The sequence below is a fragment of the Neodiprion pinetum genome, chromosome 1 (assembly GCF_021155775.2).
Source record: "Neodiprion pinetum isolate iyNeoPine1 chromosome 1, iyNeoPine1.2, whole genome shotgun sequence".
NCBI lineage: Eukaryota > Metazoa > Arthropoda > Insecta > Hymenoptera > Diprionidae > Neodiprion > Neodiprion pinetum.
The window spans coordinates 3,801,426-3,818,768 of NC_060232.1; the positions used below are offsets into that span (position 1 = coordinate 3,801,426).

The following is a 17,343-nucleotide window of genomic DNA, read 5'->3' on the forward strand; positions in this document are numbered from 1 at the left end:
AATTTTTTTTTTCTCCTCTCTGTCTCCTATTTCTCGGCCAAAGCCTGAACCCACTCAGGCTGTAATTTAGGTCTGCGAATTCAGCCCGGGTAAATTCGTGCGTTGACTGCAAAGAGGCTCCGAGTCCGGAGGCTGCTGTTTAGAAGACAATAATATATTAACAACGCAGCCATGAATCTTGACGGAAATAATTCTTCCAAAGTTAAAACCAAAAGTTAGCTTAAAAATGTCTATATTCGTACAGAAATTTCCTCCCACATTTCCAAGTTTTTTCCTCTTTCCTATCTTTCAGTTGTCATTTTCCGCGTTTCAGGAAAAAAACGTATACACGATTCCTTCTCATTAAAACTGTAGTCCCAATACGAATGTAGGAGGGAAAATTTGTTTGACCTGTTCGAAAGTACATTACGATGAATCACGACGATCGTTTTGACCAAGCGAATCTAGTACCTGGCCCTTCTCTCTGATGTACAAATTAGATTGACAATCGTCAAATTCCGACATATATCGTATACATATAGGTACATATGCTGCGAAGATAAAGAAGCAGATGCCCAATTTCGTACGTGATACACTCGTCGCACGATGTCTGCTGCCTTCCGATCGAAAGCGTCCTGATCCAATTAAATGCTGTACAAGGTTCCGTCGATTTTGCGGGTGAAGCCAGGGTTCGTTTGATCGGTGTGAGGCCCCTCGATCGTTAACTTGAGGCTACTGGGATGGATTCTTCGCTTGATACCACCCCCCGGATTCTCCCCGTCGTCTGTTTTCGAACCCCCAAAGTACAGGTTCTCGCCAATTCGCGGTGGAAGTTTCGTGTATACCTGCACGAGACGCTCAAAGTTACACGTAACCACAAAGAAGAATTCCGTCTTATCCGCATTACTCGCATAAACTTTGCGATACGAAAGAAAATGGTCGATCAGAAATTAATCGCGATATGCGACAAGAGTTTTACCTCAAAATTCAGCCCCACCCCAAAAACGGAGCCAATCAGAACGTTTCGACTCTTCGGCGTTTGTCAAATCTTACAATCTAATCTCTTTTTGTTGGCAATAATTTAATTTAAACACAGTACGTGCATTCCAATTTTTTTTTCACAGCCATAAATTATTGATACCGATATAACGTATTATCTTTACAACCGATACGTAACGCGTGTAGAACATCTTAGGAAAAATTGTATCGATAGAAATCAGTTCGGGATTAACTATTGGTGTAGCATTGAAACGGAATGCAAAGTACAGAGTTGACACTTGCCTGAAATTGATGAATAGCGTCAATTAGTCCGTTAAAAATATCATAATTTCAGCACCGTTTAATCAAAATTTACATTATCTTTTTCGGCCTGTCATTCAAACCGCAATAGATGTTCAATAAACCCGAGAACTGATCATTATTTCCGCCCATCGTGACATCCCTCTATCTCTCTCTCTCTCTCTCTCTCTCTTTACACATCATTTCAAGCCACCGTCTCTCCGCGTTCACACAAATCTTATCTCGCAAGACCGACGGTTAATTAAATATATCGTAACCTTAATCTGATTGCGAAGGACACGCCACGTTTCCTGCTTCAATGTCTCAGGCTGCATACAAACGTACGCTTTTGGTACCATCGAATCCTCGTTGTGGACGTAGCTCGAGCTCAGCGCGAGGTCCAGAGCGTCGTTCGGCACCTGAAACGCAATAGAAACTCGATATCCGAAACAACACAGCGAGTGTATGTAACGAAGACTCGGTAAAAGTCCTCACCTTGGTTCTCACGAGGCGAAGATCCTTCCGTACGCTGTTCAAAGTGTGATGAGCAAAGAGCCTCTCGTGGGATTTCAGTCGTTTGTACCAGTTTGGATCGTCGACTGAAACTTTCGAGCCGAGGATCGGACCCCGTGAAGTCCAGGATCCCTCGCGTGGCGCGACGTCTGGAACAGCGTAGGGATTTCGGACGAGCGTCGTCTTGAACCGTCCTTCAATTTCGACCATGATTCGTTGCGTTCTCCGGTCTCGGTACCTTGTGCCTTTCGGGGAAATGATTATCGATTAAAAAATGGGAGAAAAAAAAACAACACAAAATTAAATAACATCTGTCTGACAATCCCGAATACTAGAATATCCCTTAATCATCCCCGGTAACGAAGATTTTAACCACGATTTTAAAAGACAGCTGGCTGCTGTGGCTACTCGACTGAAATCAGCCGAATTCCGACGCGGTTCACAATTGGTCGACATTTACAGCCAATATTGTTGCACACCTCGTGTTACGGGAATTAAGCAAAAGATGAAACAAATATCGAGGTCTCATACTTGGATCAATAATTATGTGATATGGTTTGTGTGTGTGAAGAAATTAATCTACACAGAATATTCATCAAGTAGAGTATTACAAGTACAATAGAAAAATATGAGAATTTTAACAAAGTCTTGTATATTATATAAGCTAAGTTGCGTCAAAGTTTCGAAGAGGTATTAAAACATTTTTCCCTGCACTTCAATTCAGTGCAGCGATTACTCAACGGATTATATACGCGCACCATAAAATAATATAACCACAGTATGCGTGTAACGCTTGCAGACAGACATAAAATTATCTTCACTTGTGTAATTTGATTGCTACAGCAGCAAAGGAATGCAATCAAAATCTTGACAGATTTAGATATTCAAATTTGGAAAAAATTTCTTCAATCTTCTTCACGACTCAAGAACAAGCTGTTTGTATACCCTATTTTTTATAATTTTTTTTTTTTCTTATTATCATCACGAACAAAACAAGATGCGAAAACTTCCAAAGGTTTCTATTACGGCTATGAAATCCTCAATTAAAACTCATTTCAGTTTCTAAATAGATGGTACAAAGGAACAGAGTTTCATTCTAGCCGTCGAAGTTTAGGCAAAGGATCAACAAACCCAGGTAAGATATTTTCTTCCTGAAAAAGAGACAAGCAAGGTAGCAGCAAACAGAGGACTGTTAGTCAGATAGCGACTCTTCGCTGGTATATGGTGTAATGCACGTTGGGAGATATCATGGCGAGGTATGTTACTCTCATGCAGGGAAAAAGAGAGAGAGAGAGAGAGAGAGAGAGAGAGAGAGAGAGAGAGAGAGAGAGAGAGAGAGAGAGAGAGAGAGAGAGATAGAGAGAAGGAATAAGGAAAAAAAAAACAAGAACATTACATAAGGAATAAAAGAGCAGAAGCTGTGCGACGATGTCCGCAACGGTGATTCTGATTTCGTTAACTCTCTCCTTCTCTCCCTCTTTCTCTCTCTCTCTCTCTCTCTCTCTCTCATATTCCCTCTCGTGGGGCGCCTCCTTCACGTGTTTATGACCAGAATACAGGTGGGCACGTACCAATACATGCATAAGCGGTGTAATTACCGTATACGAGGAAGAAAAAGAGGGGCGAGGGGAGGGGGAGGAGGAGGACTCGCTTCCAGCCTCCCGCCGTGATTTACGAGTGTCTGTTTGCCTGACCTCGCGATGTCACCTGTCTGTTTGCACCGGCATTATGACTACTTAGCTTTTGCTTACTTTGAATGTAAAGAGAGAAAAAAAAAAAAAAAAAAAAGGAGGGTGAAAAAAGAAGAGAATGGAAAAAAAAAATAATTAAAAATAACCGACGAGGCTGCAGCGGGAATGACCGGGCGAAAAATAAGGCAAAAACGTTGTACGGACGTCATTAACCCGCGTAATTTTAACATGCAAATATTACAAACAGGCGAAAATTTATTGCGTAGGAGTTTCAAAGATTGCGGAAAAAACAAAAATTGAACAAGGAAAGAGATAGGTACCGTAGCACGTAAATGCCGCAGGATATATATTCTCCGCAAGCAAATACCGAATCTCTTTCTTAAATTTCAGTCTTGTCTCGACGCGGCTTTCGGCTCCCATTCAAGCCGACTCTGCCTGGGGTCCATCAGTCACGACGGGGCGACTCGGCGTAACTTCCGGAGTTTGATCGACAAAGTGGAGCGGACCGGTATCGGGTTCTGAGGAGGCCGAGAACCGCGTGAGGAAAAAAAAAAACAAAAAAAAATAAATAAAACTAAAAAAAAAAAAATCTCCAGAGCTCATCCCGCCTCGCGTAAGAAAAAACCAAAAACCAAAAAATTTGGCGCTCGTCGTCCCTACTTGGTATCTATTTTTCCGCGGTGCGCTGCGCAGTCCGATATTAAAACCTGATGTAATTTATGTCGCAGCGAGGCATGCATAATGCTGTTTGTACAAAGCGGCTAGAGTCACGTGCCGACGCGTGCCCTGGGCAACCGGCCCTTAATTCTTACCGCCTCTCATTGTTCGCGAAGGCCGACCCTACGGGGGTCCTAGAAACCCGGTTACGGGTTCACGCCCTCGCCCGACGACGCGTGGGAGATCTTTATTCGAATAAGCCTCGGTAACCGATGACTGGTGACGGGCATCCGAGCTAAATCACATTTTAATGCCGGAAAATACGATAAATATTACATCGGGAATTTCTCGCAGGTTGCAACCAGCGAACAAAGGCCCGCGTAGTTACGTACGATGTGAACGATCGTCGATAACTTGAATGTCGTAGAAACCACGATTACAATACGTGTACCATATTTTTCCGCCAATCCCAATAATTAAAACAATTTTCAAACTTTATGCTGCACCAAATCACGTGTCGAGGAAACAAATTTTTCCCATACCGCCCTGAATATTTTTATCACCTACTATCTACGTAACTCTTCATTGATCGTCTGTGATCAATGTTATTTTAAAGCTTGAAGATTTGAAATTGGCGCAAACGAATGACGCTCTGAATGATTTGAAAACAGTTATATCGGTGCAGAAAATGGATTTGTATACCTTCTAAACGCGGGTAAAATCGACAGCTGCACCAATTACGGGCCAGGAATTGGCTAATCTTTCGCGTCAGTGGATCGTGTCTGTACCTATCTGTGTATCGCACCACTAGATCCCCGAGCGAAATGACACGCGTAATCGTATAATCGGAACGCGTGTCTCCGCACGCGGCTTTGACAAACTCCTGCGCGCAAACGCCGTGGATAAACACGAGATATAAATCTCTGTACCAGCCAGTGATTCGTTTAAAGAAAATAAATTGGAAAAGAAAAAATGAATCTATCCTAGCACTTGAATAAAAAAAAAAAAAAAAAAATAGTAATAATTCAAGTATCTACCTAATACGGTATTTCGCCATTGTTTACTTTTTATGAATCAGATCGACCTATCCGGTATAATTAAGAAATAATAATTCCCTCTTTGTTCTTGTTGTTACTTTATCCCGTTAACCTCGGAAAGTACAAGTTTCAGCAACCGGCGTCGATTCGTTGTTTAAAATATTTTCGTAAGGGTAAATAATTTACAGAATCGACCTCGGCAGCCCTTACCTGCGGTCAAATGCCGCAAGGAACGATATCCCCGGACGGTGAAGGTAAGGAGGGATCATCTCCCGAGTCCCTAATCCTCTAACGGGGTACGCTCAGGTATCGGCGTTGGTGTTGGTGTTTGCAATACGAGTGTAGAATCGGGCATTCAAACGGACATCGTTCGGCGTTCCCACAATAGGGGTAACAATGGGCATTCGTACGTGGGGTGATGATATTGCCAATATTTGGTTTGATTCTCGTGGCCGCGTGAGGCGAGGAGGAGGCGTCGGGCCGACGGTACGAGCGACGGTATATTAGACGCGGGTGAATTACCATTTGAATACCTACCGCACCGCTGCCTGACGGTCACTCTTTGTCCTCCTCCGTCGCCGAACCTTCGCCAAATACGAGAGACCCGAGTGACCCACGTCCGCCAGTGTCCTCTTTGCGATTTTCACAAGAGTCCCGGCATCATTTCTGCTATCGTATTATCCTACGGTGTGAATTTTTCCTAGGCATTTTTCCCTCTGACGTCGGGGATTTTTTCAACTTCCCGTTTCTTTATTTTCAGAGGAAAAATGGATGTTATCGTGGTCACGCCAAAAATGAAAAGACGAGTTCCCGCTACAGTTCCACGTTTTTAAGTTCAAACAATCACCGCCAATAATTTTCAGATCGACTTCTGTGTGTGTGCGTGTGTAAGTATATACGTATGCGATCAATTTTTGATTGTCCTACGATATTTCGAGAAACGAGTTGCGGGATTTCAATAATTTTTATCTCTATCGACGCGGTTTTACCAAATTTAGAATTAATTAGATTTTGGGATTCATCGGCTCTGTACTTTCTCAATTATTCAAATGAAAATATTCTGATTTTGGTAGAAATTGGTAGGCGTAGTTTTTTTTGGGTCACTGATAACGAATCCAAGATCAGACTTCCAAAATTTTTAACGATAGATCCATCATAGCGGTTGGAAATAAAAAAAAGTCGTCATACTTTCATGTAAAATGGTACCCAAGGGCTTTAAAATCGTTAATCACAAATCTGAATTTGTAGTTCGAAATTCGTATCGGACATTGTTCTTTGATTTCTCTATAAATTTGGAACCTGCACTTTGAGAACGGAAAGTTCGAGGACCGGCTCATGGCCAGTCTAATGCCGGTTGTTTTTAATTTGCTTCTCTATCACAGGAAGATCGCAGAGATTTTAGATCGTGTTATACGAAAAGAGTTTGCGGAATGACTAACACCGACCTGATGCGTTCGATCTTGCGTTAGAAGAGAAACGGATGATACCCGTAGGTAGTCCGAAATTGAGGGTGCGTATTGTGGCGGTTCAGCCGGTCGTACAACAATAGTGAAATGACAAAATATTGGCACAGCAGCTCTGAATGAAAATAACCAAACACAGCACCGTCCACTTTGCTCAACAGCTATACGAATGCCTGTAATTATTGATACAACAAATTCGGCGCTTAACGCGCGTCTTTTTTGTCTCTATATAAAAAAAAAAAAAAACTCAAAGCTTCAGAAACGCGCGCGTCCGTACCACGATGCAAAAAACGATTCCCTCAAAATTTGCAAAAGCTGAATCGCTTCGCGATCATTCGATACCCTCGACGTGAAACGATTAAAAATCATCCACGCACTCGGCGTGTCTAACATATTCAGAACGTGGTGCAGGAAAAAAACCCCTCTTGATGAAGCCTAACGACGACACGTGGGGGTGACAGTCGGCCCGTGAAATCCGAACAAAAAATCAAGTGCAGATCGCGGATCGAATCGTTGAGTAAGCGTAGGTTGGTTAACGTTCCGAAAAAACGTCGGTCGACCCTTCGCCTCGGAGTTTCGCGATTCGGTGGTGAATTATTTGCATTCGACGATTGTACGCAGATCGGAGATTCGAGGAGTGCCATGAAACGTACAGGTACTTGTTTCGGAACGAAAGCACCGGCAAAACGGGGTGGAACAGGGTTTGTTCCACATTTGCATACCGATGATCGAGGAGTTAGGTACGCGGTCTAGGTATACGTGTAACACACGTATACGTACCCGTGTACATGTGTTTGTATAATGTATATATGCACGCGGCGTGTATAAGTTATACGTACAGGTATGCGAGCGAGGGCGACGGCGTATTTTAGCGTTTCGCGTTTGTTTCCATTTAAATGGTAATCGAGTTCATAATGTAATTGTATTCGCGCCTAAGCCCGGCTCACCGCGACGCCCCCGCTTCCAACCCCCGAAACCCCCGTTGTGAGCGCTCTTGTGCGCGCATTGTTCTCGGTAACCGAACAACGTGCCCCTGGAAGGGAACCGGCGATGCTATAAAGCCCACTTGATAATTTCAAATCAATTCTTCGAGGCGAGGTTTGCAGACGAATCGTATCCGGGGTTTTGTGAGCGTAAAGCGAAAGGCGAGAGAAATCGGGAGGTGCGACGAGTCGAGAGTACGTCTATGTATTTATCACATTCGTACGTTCTCGGCGTTGTAGCGTTGATTTTTTTAAAAATGTACCTCCGAGGAACAGAAATACGAAAATTATAAACTTCCAAGACCAGAGAATCGTAAATAACGAAAATGACTGTAGCGTACAAAAAAGGGAATGGATCCAAAGGGGTTAAGCCGAGGGTTTTGTCAAGACCCTTATTTTTATGAACATTGCAGTATCTTCGATCGATAAAAAATAATATTAAACGGAGTAGACTGGATAAAAAAAAACGTGTGTTAGTGATTTTGTGAAAAATTCTCTTCTTGACAAACTAACAATAAGCCTGCATCGTGGAGTGACTCGGAAAAATCTAGAGATTTTCAACCGTTTGGCAAACGATTTGAATTGTAAAATCGACATCTAACGTAATAAATACGATAAATATGACAAATACTCCATATTCAACCGTCTATCTGCATGGTAATAAAATCAATGTAGAAAGATGTTGAATTTCGACTCAGCATCCTCCTCAAGTGCCTCACAAGTATAATAAACGCTCCAAAATCACCCTCCGGTGAATTGTTTTTCACCGAAAATAACTCCGTGTATAAGAATACGTTAACGGAATTAGTCCTGTGAATAATTCAGACAAATTACTTTCAAAGTAGAAAAATCTCCGAGTTTACAAGTACATTTAATTTCAGAAAACCAAAACTCTGCACGTACAGATTTCGCTCAAATCAGTCACATCGCCGAAGTGCCGTTAATATTATGAAAAATTCGAACATTATCTACGGTGCGATCCAAAAAAAAATCAAATCAATCAGATTCCTCTCGTTAAAAAAAAATCCTTCCCAATTGAAACGCTTCCATCAACTGCAGCTCACGGTTAATCTTCGTTCATTCCCTGGTTCAGGCTGGTCACGGCTGGCCTACTTCGCCGAGATAGCAGTTGAGATGCATTCGCGCAACGGAGACACTTGGTCAGGAACGAATTACAGAAGGCGGCCACGAACAAGCGTTGATGGTGCAATGCGCGCAGGATCGCGAACCGCCGGTTTGCCGGGGTTGCGAGAGGGTCAGGACAGGGTCGAGGGAGGAGATTGTTCGCAAGGGGTTGCTGGCTGCGGCTCATACATATTCATCAAACGCTAATTAATCATCGCCCGGCAAACCCGCAGTGCTCCATGCGGCACCTCTCGCCTCCCTTTCGCGCCCTGAGGGATGCTTCCAAAAATACGAGCCCGTAGCCACGCAGCGCGGACATCGCTTGCAAATATACCTGCGGTGCAAACACGGCGACGTTACTCACTGGTCGCTGTCTATGCACGGCCATCCGCGTTGCAGAGATTAGGGCAAAAAACACGTTTTCTTCTTACCCCCTTTTTTTACACTAGCCAAAGTCAACGTTTTATTGATCCATTGTACGGTGATTTGCTGGAATGCGTTTATAGGATTTGATTTTCAAAATTACCCGACTTCGGTGAGATTGATAAAAAACGTTTATAAGTTTGCAATACACCGACGAAAGAAAAAAAATCATATTTAAGACAGTACTTATTCCAATACGATCCTTAGCATATATAGATATGTAATTCATCGATTCGAAAACATATTTGATAATTCTAATAAAAATAATTATGAAATTTTCTTGCTACAATTAAATTACAAATAATCAAATCTCCGATAAGGACTGTTGGAATAAATGTACTTTTGGATTAAACTATGTTTTTTTTCTCCAGGGTATAACTCATAAAAAGTTTTTCGTGACCCGGAGAATCTGAATTGTGAAACGGAGAAACGCGAGCGTGGTAATATAATTCGGTTAGAGTCACGGATAGAGATGGTTCGTTTGAAAGAACGTCGGACTGCGATAAACTTCCGAGTCAATCCATTTAACGCCTTAAACTTCCATCATATTTTTTTATATCTCAATGCAGGATCATTCACTCGCGAGATGAACGGCCGTTTGATCACCGGGAATACTGGATGCGCGATTCACGGGCATCGTAAACTAACGTAGTAAAATAAGAAAGTTGAAGTGTATCGAAGGCTGCAGGTTGTTATGCGACAGTGATTTGGAAATCGAAATTTTGGAAGAGGAAAATACAGGCTCAACGGTTGAACGGAGCACAAAAACTCGTCCAATTTCATTATACTCGTCGATATGCGATCATCGAATGATTCTTTATAACTTTCCTCCCAGATGGACCGATCCAACATTTTCCAAAAACGAAATTTCGCCGCACATTGGCGTCTGCTGTTATAGATACAGGCATGTCATTACGGGTACGCGTATACTAGGCCAGTTTTTTTTTAACCTTTTTTTTTCTTCTTATGTACCCTTCGTTTTGGTTTCATTTTTTAGATAGTCAAATATCTTTTAAAAAAGATCGTTACTACTACGCGATAAAAATTTACAAGGTAACAAGCATCTTCATTCGCTTATTCAATCATGCACTCAACTTTAGACGTTCGTATCGAATACAAGATGAACATTTAGGTGTACAGTAGTCTCAACCTTTTTTATAGAAACTTTGATTATCTAGAAAATAAAATCACAAACAGCCTCCCAGCTTCTACAGTTTTCGAGATACATCGGTTGGAGTGTTCCAAGAATTCCAACCGGATGATTCACCTTTTACAATTTTTCTACAGAGTTCCGGTTTCACGAGGCTTTATTTCAGGCTAAAACCTAACTTTTTGAAGGGTACGTAGTATGAACAAAAAAAACAAAAAAAAAAGAACAGCCCAGTGTACGTGCACCAGCCGTGTGTCCAGCCGCGAAACGCACCTTGCACGGTACTTGCATTACAGCACTTGGCGCGGATAATCGGGCTGAATTGTTAATTCCTTAATCCTATTTGCCACTTTCATTTTCCATTTCAGGGGCACCGCACCTTCCGCTGTTCGACCCCACTTGCTCACCCTCATCTGCGAGCCGTGAGGGGGTTTCGTGTGTCACGTGGTGCCGACGGGAGGGTTGCAGCTTCTCCTGCATAATCATATAGGTATAATCTATCCGTCGCGTATTTTACACCCTGCAGGCTTGATCTCGGATCGTTTCGTACTTCGATGTATACTGATTGATTCATCGAACGTTTGTAAAGTCCGCAAGACGATTGACGACGGATTACCGAAAGACGTGGAAAAGAAAAAAAAAACCGAATGAAAATTAAAAAAGTATAAAATAAAGTTAACACTGTTGAATAAATAGTATTTTCAAGATACATACAATTATGTATGACCAATTCGTATACTTCCGATTTCAACATATCGATAACTGTACAAGCGGGGACCGGTTAAAGACCGGAGCGTTCACAAGTTTAAAAAAGTTTTCACCACCGCCTGAGGTGAGCTCATTCAATTGCTAAAGAAACGAAGACAATCGATCATCCTTACGGAGAATTTACATGACATTGCCGTTCAAGCGTTATATTGGCCCTTTGGCGACGCGCGCCCTCCCGGCGTCTCGTCCTGCAGGACAGATGCTGGGGGGTCCATTTCGGCATACAGGATACACGCAGGCCCGTAATATCTACCCCAGCAGCCCTAAAGCGACTGCAGGGCGACAGTGGCTAACGTCAGACGATTTAAATGCCCCCGCAGAGAGCCCTTGGTATTTTTTGGCCTCGTAAACTGACTACATCAACACCGCGATTTGCGAATAATTCCTCAATATTAATACGTGCGTGAATTTAAACTTGTCCTCAATAAAATTGGAAAAGAAAAGCAGCAGTATAATACGGTTGACTTGTCCGCGCGCTCAGGAATTCCATTTTACAATACCTACACCCGTAACTGTTGACAACCAACGAATGAGAAACAAAAAAAAAAAAAAAAAATTCAACGACGCACTTTTATTTTCCAACTGAATCCACAAAGTGACTCGTTTAAAGAGTTCACCCATTGCACAATCTCGCACAGCTTCGGATGTTCTCCCGAGCCTGCAGGGCGACAATTAAGCCAGACGCAGTGTCTCTAAACGCGTGCAGTGTAAACCTCGAGCAACGCGTACTTCCATAAAACTATAAAACATACCATAGCGTAATTTTATCAAGCGCCATGCGCGTTCTTAAACTATTTGACTTTGGGTTGTGATAGATGCATCTTTGTTTTTCTCACTTCATCTAAATTGTTGGTTGAAATGAAACTTAACCTGAACCCGGAGTGCTTGGGTATAATTCAAACGGGAGCGTATCCCTCGTACGCCTTAGGTTTGCAGTCTGTACGGTAGCGTATAAAACCAAACTACACGGACAGTCCGCGGACTCATGTCACGGTATGTATCACACATCGGATATATAACCCCGGTGTTTTGACCGCGTGTGTGTACATATCAAATCACAGCAACAGATCGGCAGATTGCCGGTTGACAAATGACCGCGGGTTTAGCACCCGGAAGACATATGGCCACATAAAAAAGAGATATACAGGAGGTCGTCGATCCGATATTAATGGAGACCAAACACCACGCGTCGCTTCCACTCTCTCTCTATCTCTCTTTCCGCCTCTCCCCGGAGAACAGTATGCAGCATATCTCTACCCGGTCGTACACACCTATCTCTATAATATACACTGTTGGTCACGAAAGCACGCGGCATACGTGTATGTTGTACAGTTTGCAGAACGCGGAGTCATAATATAATGCACTGGTAGGCGGTAATGCCAAGAATCGTCTGTGTACACGCGCCCATCGCCAAAGGACAATGGGATGATCTATGGACTGGTGTTATAGAGCGAACGTCGCGGAGTCAACCCTCGGCTAAAATATGTTATATTGCCAGATCAGGCCCATTGCAAACAAGGCCCAACGAAGGCCGGTGCCGCATCTGTTGCAAACCGAACCACGCCTCCTCCCCTGAACGCCCTGTACAATGTGAGATAAATTCCAAAGTCGCATACCTCCTCCGATGTTTATCGGTAGACAGAAGGCTACGTTGACATATTTTTTTATACCCCTCCTTTCTGTCGTCGATTCGTTTTTGCGAAATTTGATTCTGTCGCGAGAAGTGTCCTCCACATCATCTGCCTCTTCGTCTATTGTTACAGGTACCAGCGAGCCAAAGAATAAGTTCACGACGACGGGTAGCTTTCCACGAAATACCGAAGAACCCCGCAACAGCCGGCTTTCCCTTTTCCTGCAGATACTTTCTCCCCTCCGGAGAAAGGAGAACGTAATTTTGATGATTTTCGGTGCGCAAACAATAAAATTGGATTTGGTAAGCCTCTCCCTGTTCTGCAGAAGCCTCGCCTCGCCAAACCTCGCTCGAGGCGCGTGTCGCCCACTCCCAGGGAATACCTAAACCTACCCCCGAACCTCTCGCCGAGGCCCCGAGTGTACAGACGAGGGTGGAGGGGATGCTGGATATCTCCGAAGGTGCATATAAGGGTGGAGAGGATCAAAGAATCCGTTGGCACGAGCCTTGCCTTCGACCCGTGACATATTAGCCAGAAATTGAGCCAGACAGGCACACGCGCAATTCTGCACCTTGCAGCCAGCCCAAATCCGATTTTCTACCCACCACTTGATCTAGAAACGAGAATCGTGCGGCTACGCAGGGATCCATGGTTACCATGAAGCGGTCTTTAACTCGCGACACGCGAAATCTGATTTCCGCGAATACTGTCTTTCGGTTTTTGAGTTTTGATTGCAAAATAAATCTTTTGGTCCTTTTTTTTTTGTTTTTTACAAATACCCGTAAAGTTAATGAGAAGAAATAATTCGCTTGTTCCAGTGACGTCGTTCGATTCGTTTTGGAATCAGTTGGAAAACAACAGTTATCGCTATATTCAAGTGGCAATAAATTTTCATTGAAATTATATGGAACCGATCGCAAAAGAGTCGATTAAATTTTATACGCTTGTTACGTTATATGAGGCGCTAATTTCACCTGATTGCGTTGTAAGCCGCCCGTCGAAATGTTTATCGACAAATTAACTGATTGTTCGATAGTGTAATAGTTGTATGAATTCAATAAAGTATTTTCACAATCAATTTATAATTTTACAAATTCTGAGCAACTAACAATAAGACTCACATATAGCTGATTGTGACAGAAGTCCTCGCAGGCTCGGTGAGACTAACTCGAGGAGAGTGAACAGCGAAGGGTAGTTTGGTAGCCATGGAAACCGGAGAATCGACATTCGTATCTAGGCAGTAAAATTATGTCAATATAGGGCATTGTTCTCTGCAAAGTTACATTGTCAATAAAAAAAAGAAAAATGCCGAGGTTTTTCTACTGGTATTATTGTTGTTTTGTTACAAGTTGAGAAGGATTGTTTTCGTTCTTGAATGATAATTAATAACAAATAGCAACGAAGGTATGGAAAATTCTCCGTACTGGCAGTGAAATTTTGGAGAAAATTGAGTTATCGTCCGTCTATGAATCGGACACGTTTCTTGTTACTGACAGTAGCTGTACGACTGTTCGTTATCGGTAAGGCTACAGTTACCCGCAGAAAAGTTACTTACAGTCGAGTTTGTACGCGGAGAATTTCCCCGGAAAAAATAAAGAAATAAAACTCACAACATGGGAATGACATAAAATTTGTTTATAAAATGGCAATGTAAAATATTAAAATGCTTATTGGAATCGGAAGGTGCGTTGTCGAATACGCGCGTGATATATTCACTGGCATTGACGACCGACGAGTTTATAAAATAAATTTTCATAGAAATTAAATTAATAACAGAATGTTTCATTGCAAAAGCGGTTGAGTTACGTGTCAAATCAGAGACACGACACGGAATAAAGATTTGTTACAAAAGACAAACGCGTTAAACCCGACCTTTGTACTTGTAAAAATTACAGCTGAATCTAATTCCGTAAGTGAAAGCGGTGTCGACTGTATACGGTAACTGCTGACCTGGCAAAATACCTGTCGAGACACCGCGTACTTCATTCGGTTACGGAATTAGCCAAGTGATAATCCTCCGCGCTCCGTAAGAACACCGTTTCCCTGATCGCGTTTTGCAATACCAGCGAACAATCAACAAATTAACATCATCAACAACAACGGATTATCGAACCCCTAAGGAATTTACCTTTTATCCACAAATCCGGAAGATGAACATCCTTTTAACGGCGATTTTGACGGTACTAGGATGGCTGGCCATGTGGTATCGTTCCAGACGTCGAATGCTGAAGTTGATAGAAAAGATTCCGGGACCATGGGCTCTGCCGCTTCTTGGTAATGTGATCGAATTGAACGTCGACCACGACGGTGAGTTTGTGAAAAATCGAACGTATCTTTATTTTAAATGTGATATTGCTCTGTATTGGAACGATTATACTTCAGAATTGTTCCAACGTCTGATGGGGATGCAACTGTTCTGGGGTCGGAACGAAGGAATCAACAAAGCGTGGCTAGGCACAACACCCTACGTCTTCCTGAGCAAGGCATCAACCGTGGAACCGATCCTCGGAAGCAGTCGTCACTTGGCCAAGAGTAAGGACTACAGATTTCTCCAACCTTGGCTAGGCACGGGACTGCTGACAAGCTCCGGTAAGGTTGATCGACGACCTGAAAACAACTCGAAATCGTTATTGAACGTTCGATCCCAGATATCTGTTCCCTCGTTTCCAGGAAAGAAATGGCACTCTCGGCGAAAGATCCTCACACCGACGTTTCACTTCAAAATATTGCAAGACTTCGTCGACATATTTTCGGAACAGACGGAGATACTGGTAGAGAAAATGTCGAAGGAAGCGGGCAAGGGCTCGTTCAACATATTTCCCTACATTACTCACTGCGCTTTGGACATTATTTGTGGTGAGTTTCGGGTAACCTCTGGCCTGGCATTGTACATTAAAATCGTACAAACGACAGACTTTTTCCAGAGACTGCCATGGGACGTCGCGTCTACGCCCAGGATGACAGCGAGAGTGTTTACGTCAAGGCAGTTTATGAGTGAGTAGCCGCAACCTTTCAACTGAAATTCACGTTTTCTCAACTTGCATTCGTATCGTGTAAGGTAATGGGGAGGTAAGAATTTGATTAAACAATTTAACATACATCCGTACAGAATGGGAGGTATCGTCCAGACTCGTCAAGCTACGCTCTGGTATCATCCCGATTGGTTGTTTCGTCTGACGTCCTTCTACAAGAAGCATCAAAATAACCTTAAGATATTACACAAATTTTCCATGAAGGTGAGGCAAGAAATTGAGCAACGTACGAGCACGTAGTTGGTAAATTGTAAACACATGTTACGATATCGTTAACAGGTAATTAGTGAGAGGAGACAGGTGATCGAGGACCGACTTGCGGAAATCGAATACGACAAAGGTACCTAATTAGAAAGCACGACTTGCCTCACCTCTTCGTTTCACAATCCAGTCTTTCTTTTGTAGAACAGTGCGTAAACAAGAAACTAGCCTTCCTCGACCTACTGATCGAAGCATCTCGAGGTGGAACTCTCCTCTCGGACGAAGACATTCGGGAGGAGGTTGACACGTTCATGTTCGAGGTAAACGAACCGACATTTTTGAAAATAATTTCACAATGATTCTTCATTAAAGCCGTGCACATTTTCAGGGCCACGACACGACTTCGTCCGCGATGAGTTGGACGCTGTTTCTACTAGGCTGTCATTCTGAAATACAGGTAAACGAGATTAGCTGAAAGCTGAGAATACGGCTAGATTTAAAAATTTTTCACCAACCATGGACCCTTCAAATTTCCCATTTTGAAAGGAAAAAGTCGTCGCGGAATTGGAGGAAATATTTGGCGAAGGTAATTCTGAACGAAGACCGTCCATGCAAGACTTGCACGCAATGAAGTATTTGGAAAGATGCATCAAGGAAGCTTTGCGACTGTATCCAAGCGTTCCTTTACTCGCTCGACAAGTCTCGGTGGATACTAAAATCGGTAAAGCACTCGACGACGTTGCGACGGACTAGCAGGGACTTTCGGAAACGGAAAATATTATACATTTTTTCTATTTTTCAAGGAAAGTACGTCGTTCCCAGAGGAACCACAGCCATAATCGCTGTCCCCATGCTACATAGAGACTCCAAAGTCTTTCCGAACCCTGAATGCTTTGACCCGGATCGATTTCTACCAGAGAACATGATCGGCAGGCATCCTTACGCTTATTTACCGTTCAGCGCGGGGCCGAGGAATTGCATAGGTAAAATCATAAATCAATTGATGGCCTGTTAGGAAGCCCAAAATCGTTTAAAGTTGATAATTGAATTTTACTTTAGGACAAAAATACGCCATTTTGGAAGAAAAAGCTGTGCTATCAGGAGTGCTACGAAAATACAAAATCGAAGCCGCGTGTCGCAGAGAGGATATCATTGTTAGCGGAGAACTTGTTACCAGAGCGAAACACGGTTTGGTAGTAAAAATAACCGCACGAAAAAAAATCTGACACACATCTCAATTAACGGAACCTGTGTACAACAGGATGTCAATAATTCTATTATTACCGCTATCTTGTGACGCGAAGTTGTACGCATCTTGTCTCAGATGGCGGAAAGAAATAAGAAAATTTTATTCGTAACGTAACAGCGTAAATCCAATTTTTACATTATAAATCCTCCCCATTTCCCTTGTT

General features: G+C 42.9%; 2 protein-coding genes across 4 annotated transcripts; one reads left to right on the forward strand and one right to left on the reverse strand.

The window, feature by feature from the left end:
• Nucleotide 1: 1 nt before the first annotated feature.
• Nucleotides 2–15,209, reverse strand: LOC124210733 (protein CFAP276). Of its 2 annotated transcripts, XR_011176270.1 has the most exons (6): nt 14,827–15,209; nt 13,820–13,931; nt 1,753–2,015; nt 1,536–1,676; nt 243–824; nt 2–135 (listed from the first exon to the last, which is right to left on the reverse strand). XR_011176270.1 is itself a non-coding variant. In XM_069133065.1 (5 exons), exons 2-5 carry the CDS (start codon nt 13,923–13,925, stop codon nt 624–626), a joined length of 711 nt encoding a protein of 236 aa, XP_068989166.1. In that variant the 5' UTR covers nt 13,926–13,931; nt 14,827–15,209; the 3' UTR covers nt 197–623. The 2 variants fall into 2 exon arrangements, 1 of the variants encoding a protein (XP_068989166.1); XM_069133065.1 differs by lacking the exon at nt 2–135 and having other exon boundaries at nt 197–824.
• Nucleotides 14,678–17,267, forward strand: LOC124210730 (Cytochrome P450 4c3). 2 transcript variants are annotated; one of them, XM_046609006.2, is made up of 11 exons: nt 14,678–15,005; nt 15,081–15,287; nt 15,369–15,554; nt 15,623–15,692; nt 15,808–15,934; nt 16,010–16,070; nt 16,136–16,251; nt 16,320–16,388; nt 16,478–16,652; nt 16,735–16,914; nt 16,991–17,267. In XM_046609006.2, the coding sequence occupies exons 1-11, from the start codon at nt 14,849–14,851 to the stop codon at nt 17,155–17,157; spliced, it is 1,515 nt and encodes a 504-aa protein (XP_046464962.1). In that variant the 5' UTR covers nt 14,678–14,848; the 3' UTR covers nt 17,158–17,267. The 2 variants fall into 2 exon arrangements, with proteins under 2 accessions (XP_046464962.1, XP_046464960.1); XM_046609004.2 differs by having other exon boundaries at nt 15,081–15,554.
• Nucleotides 17,268–17,343: the final 76 nt, after the last annotated feature.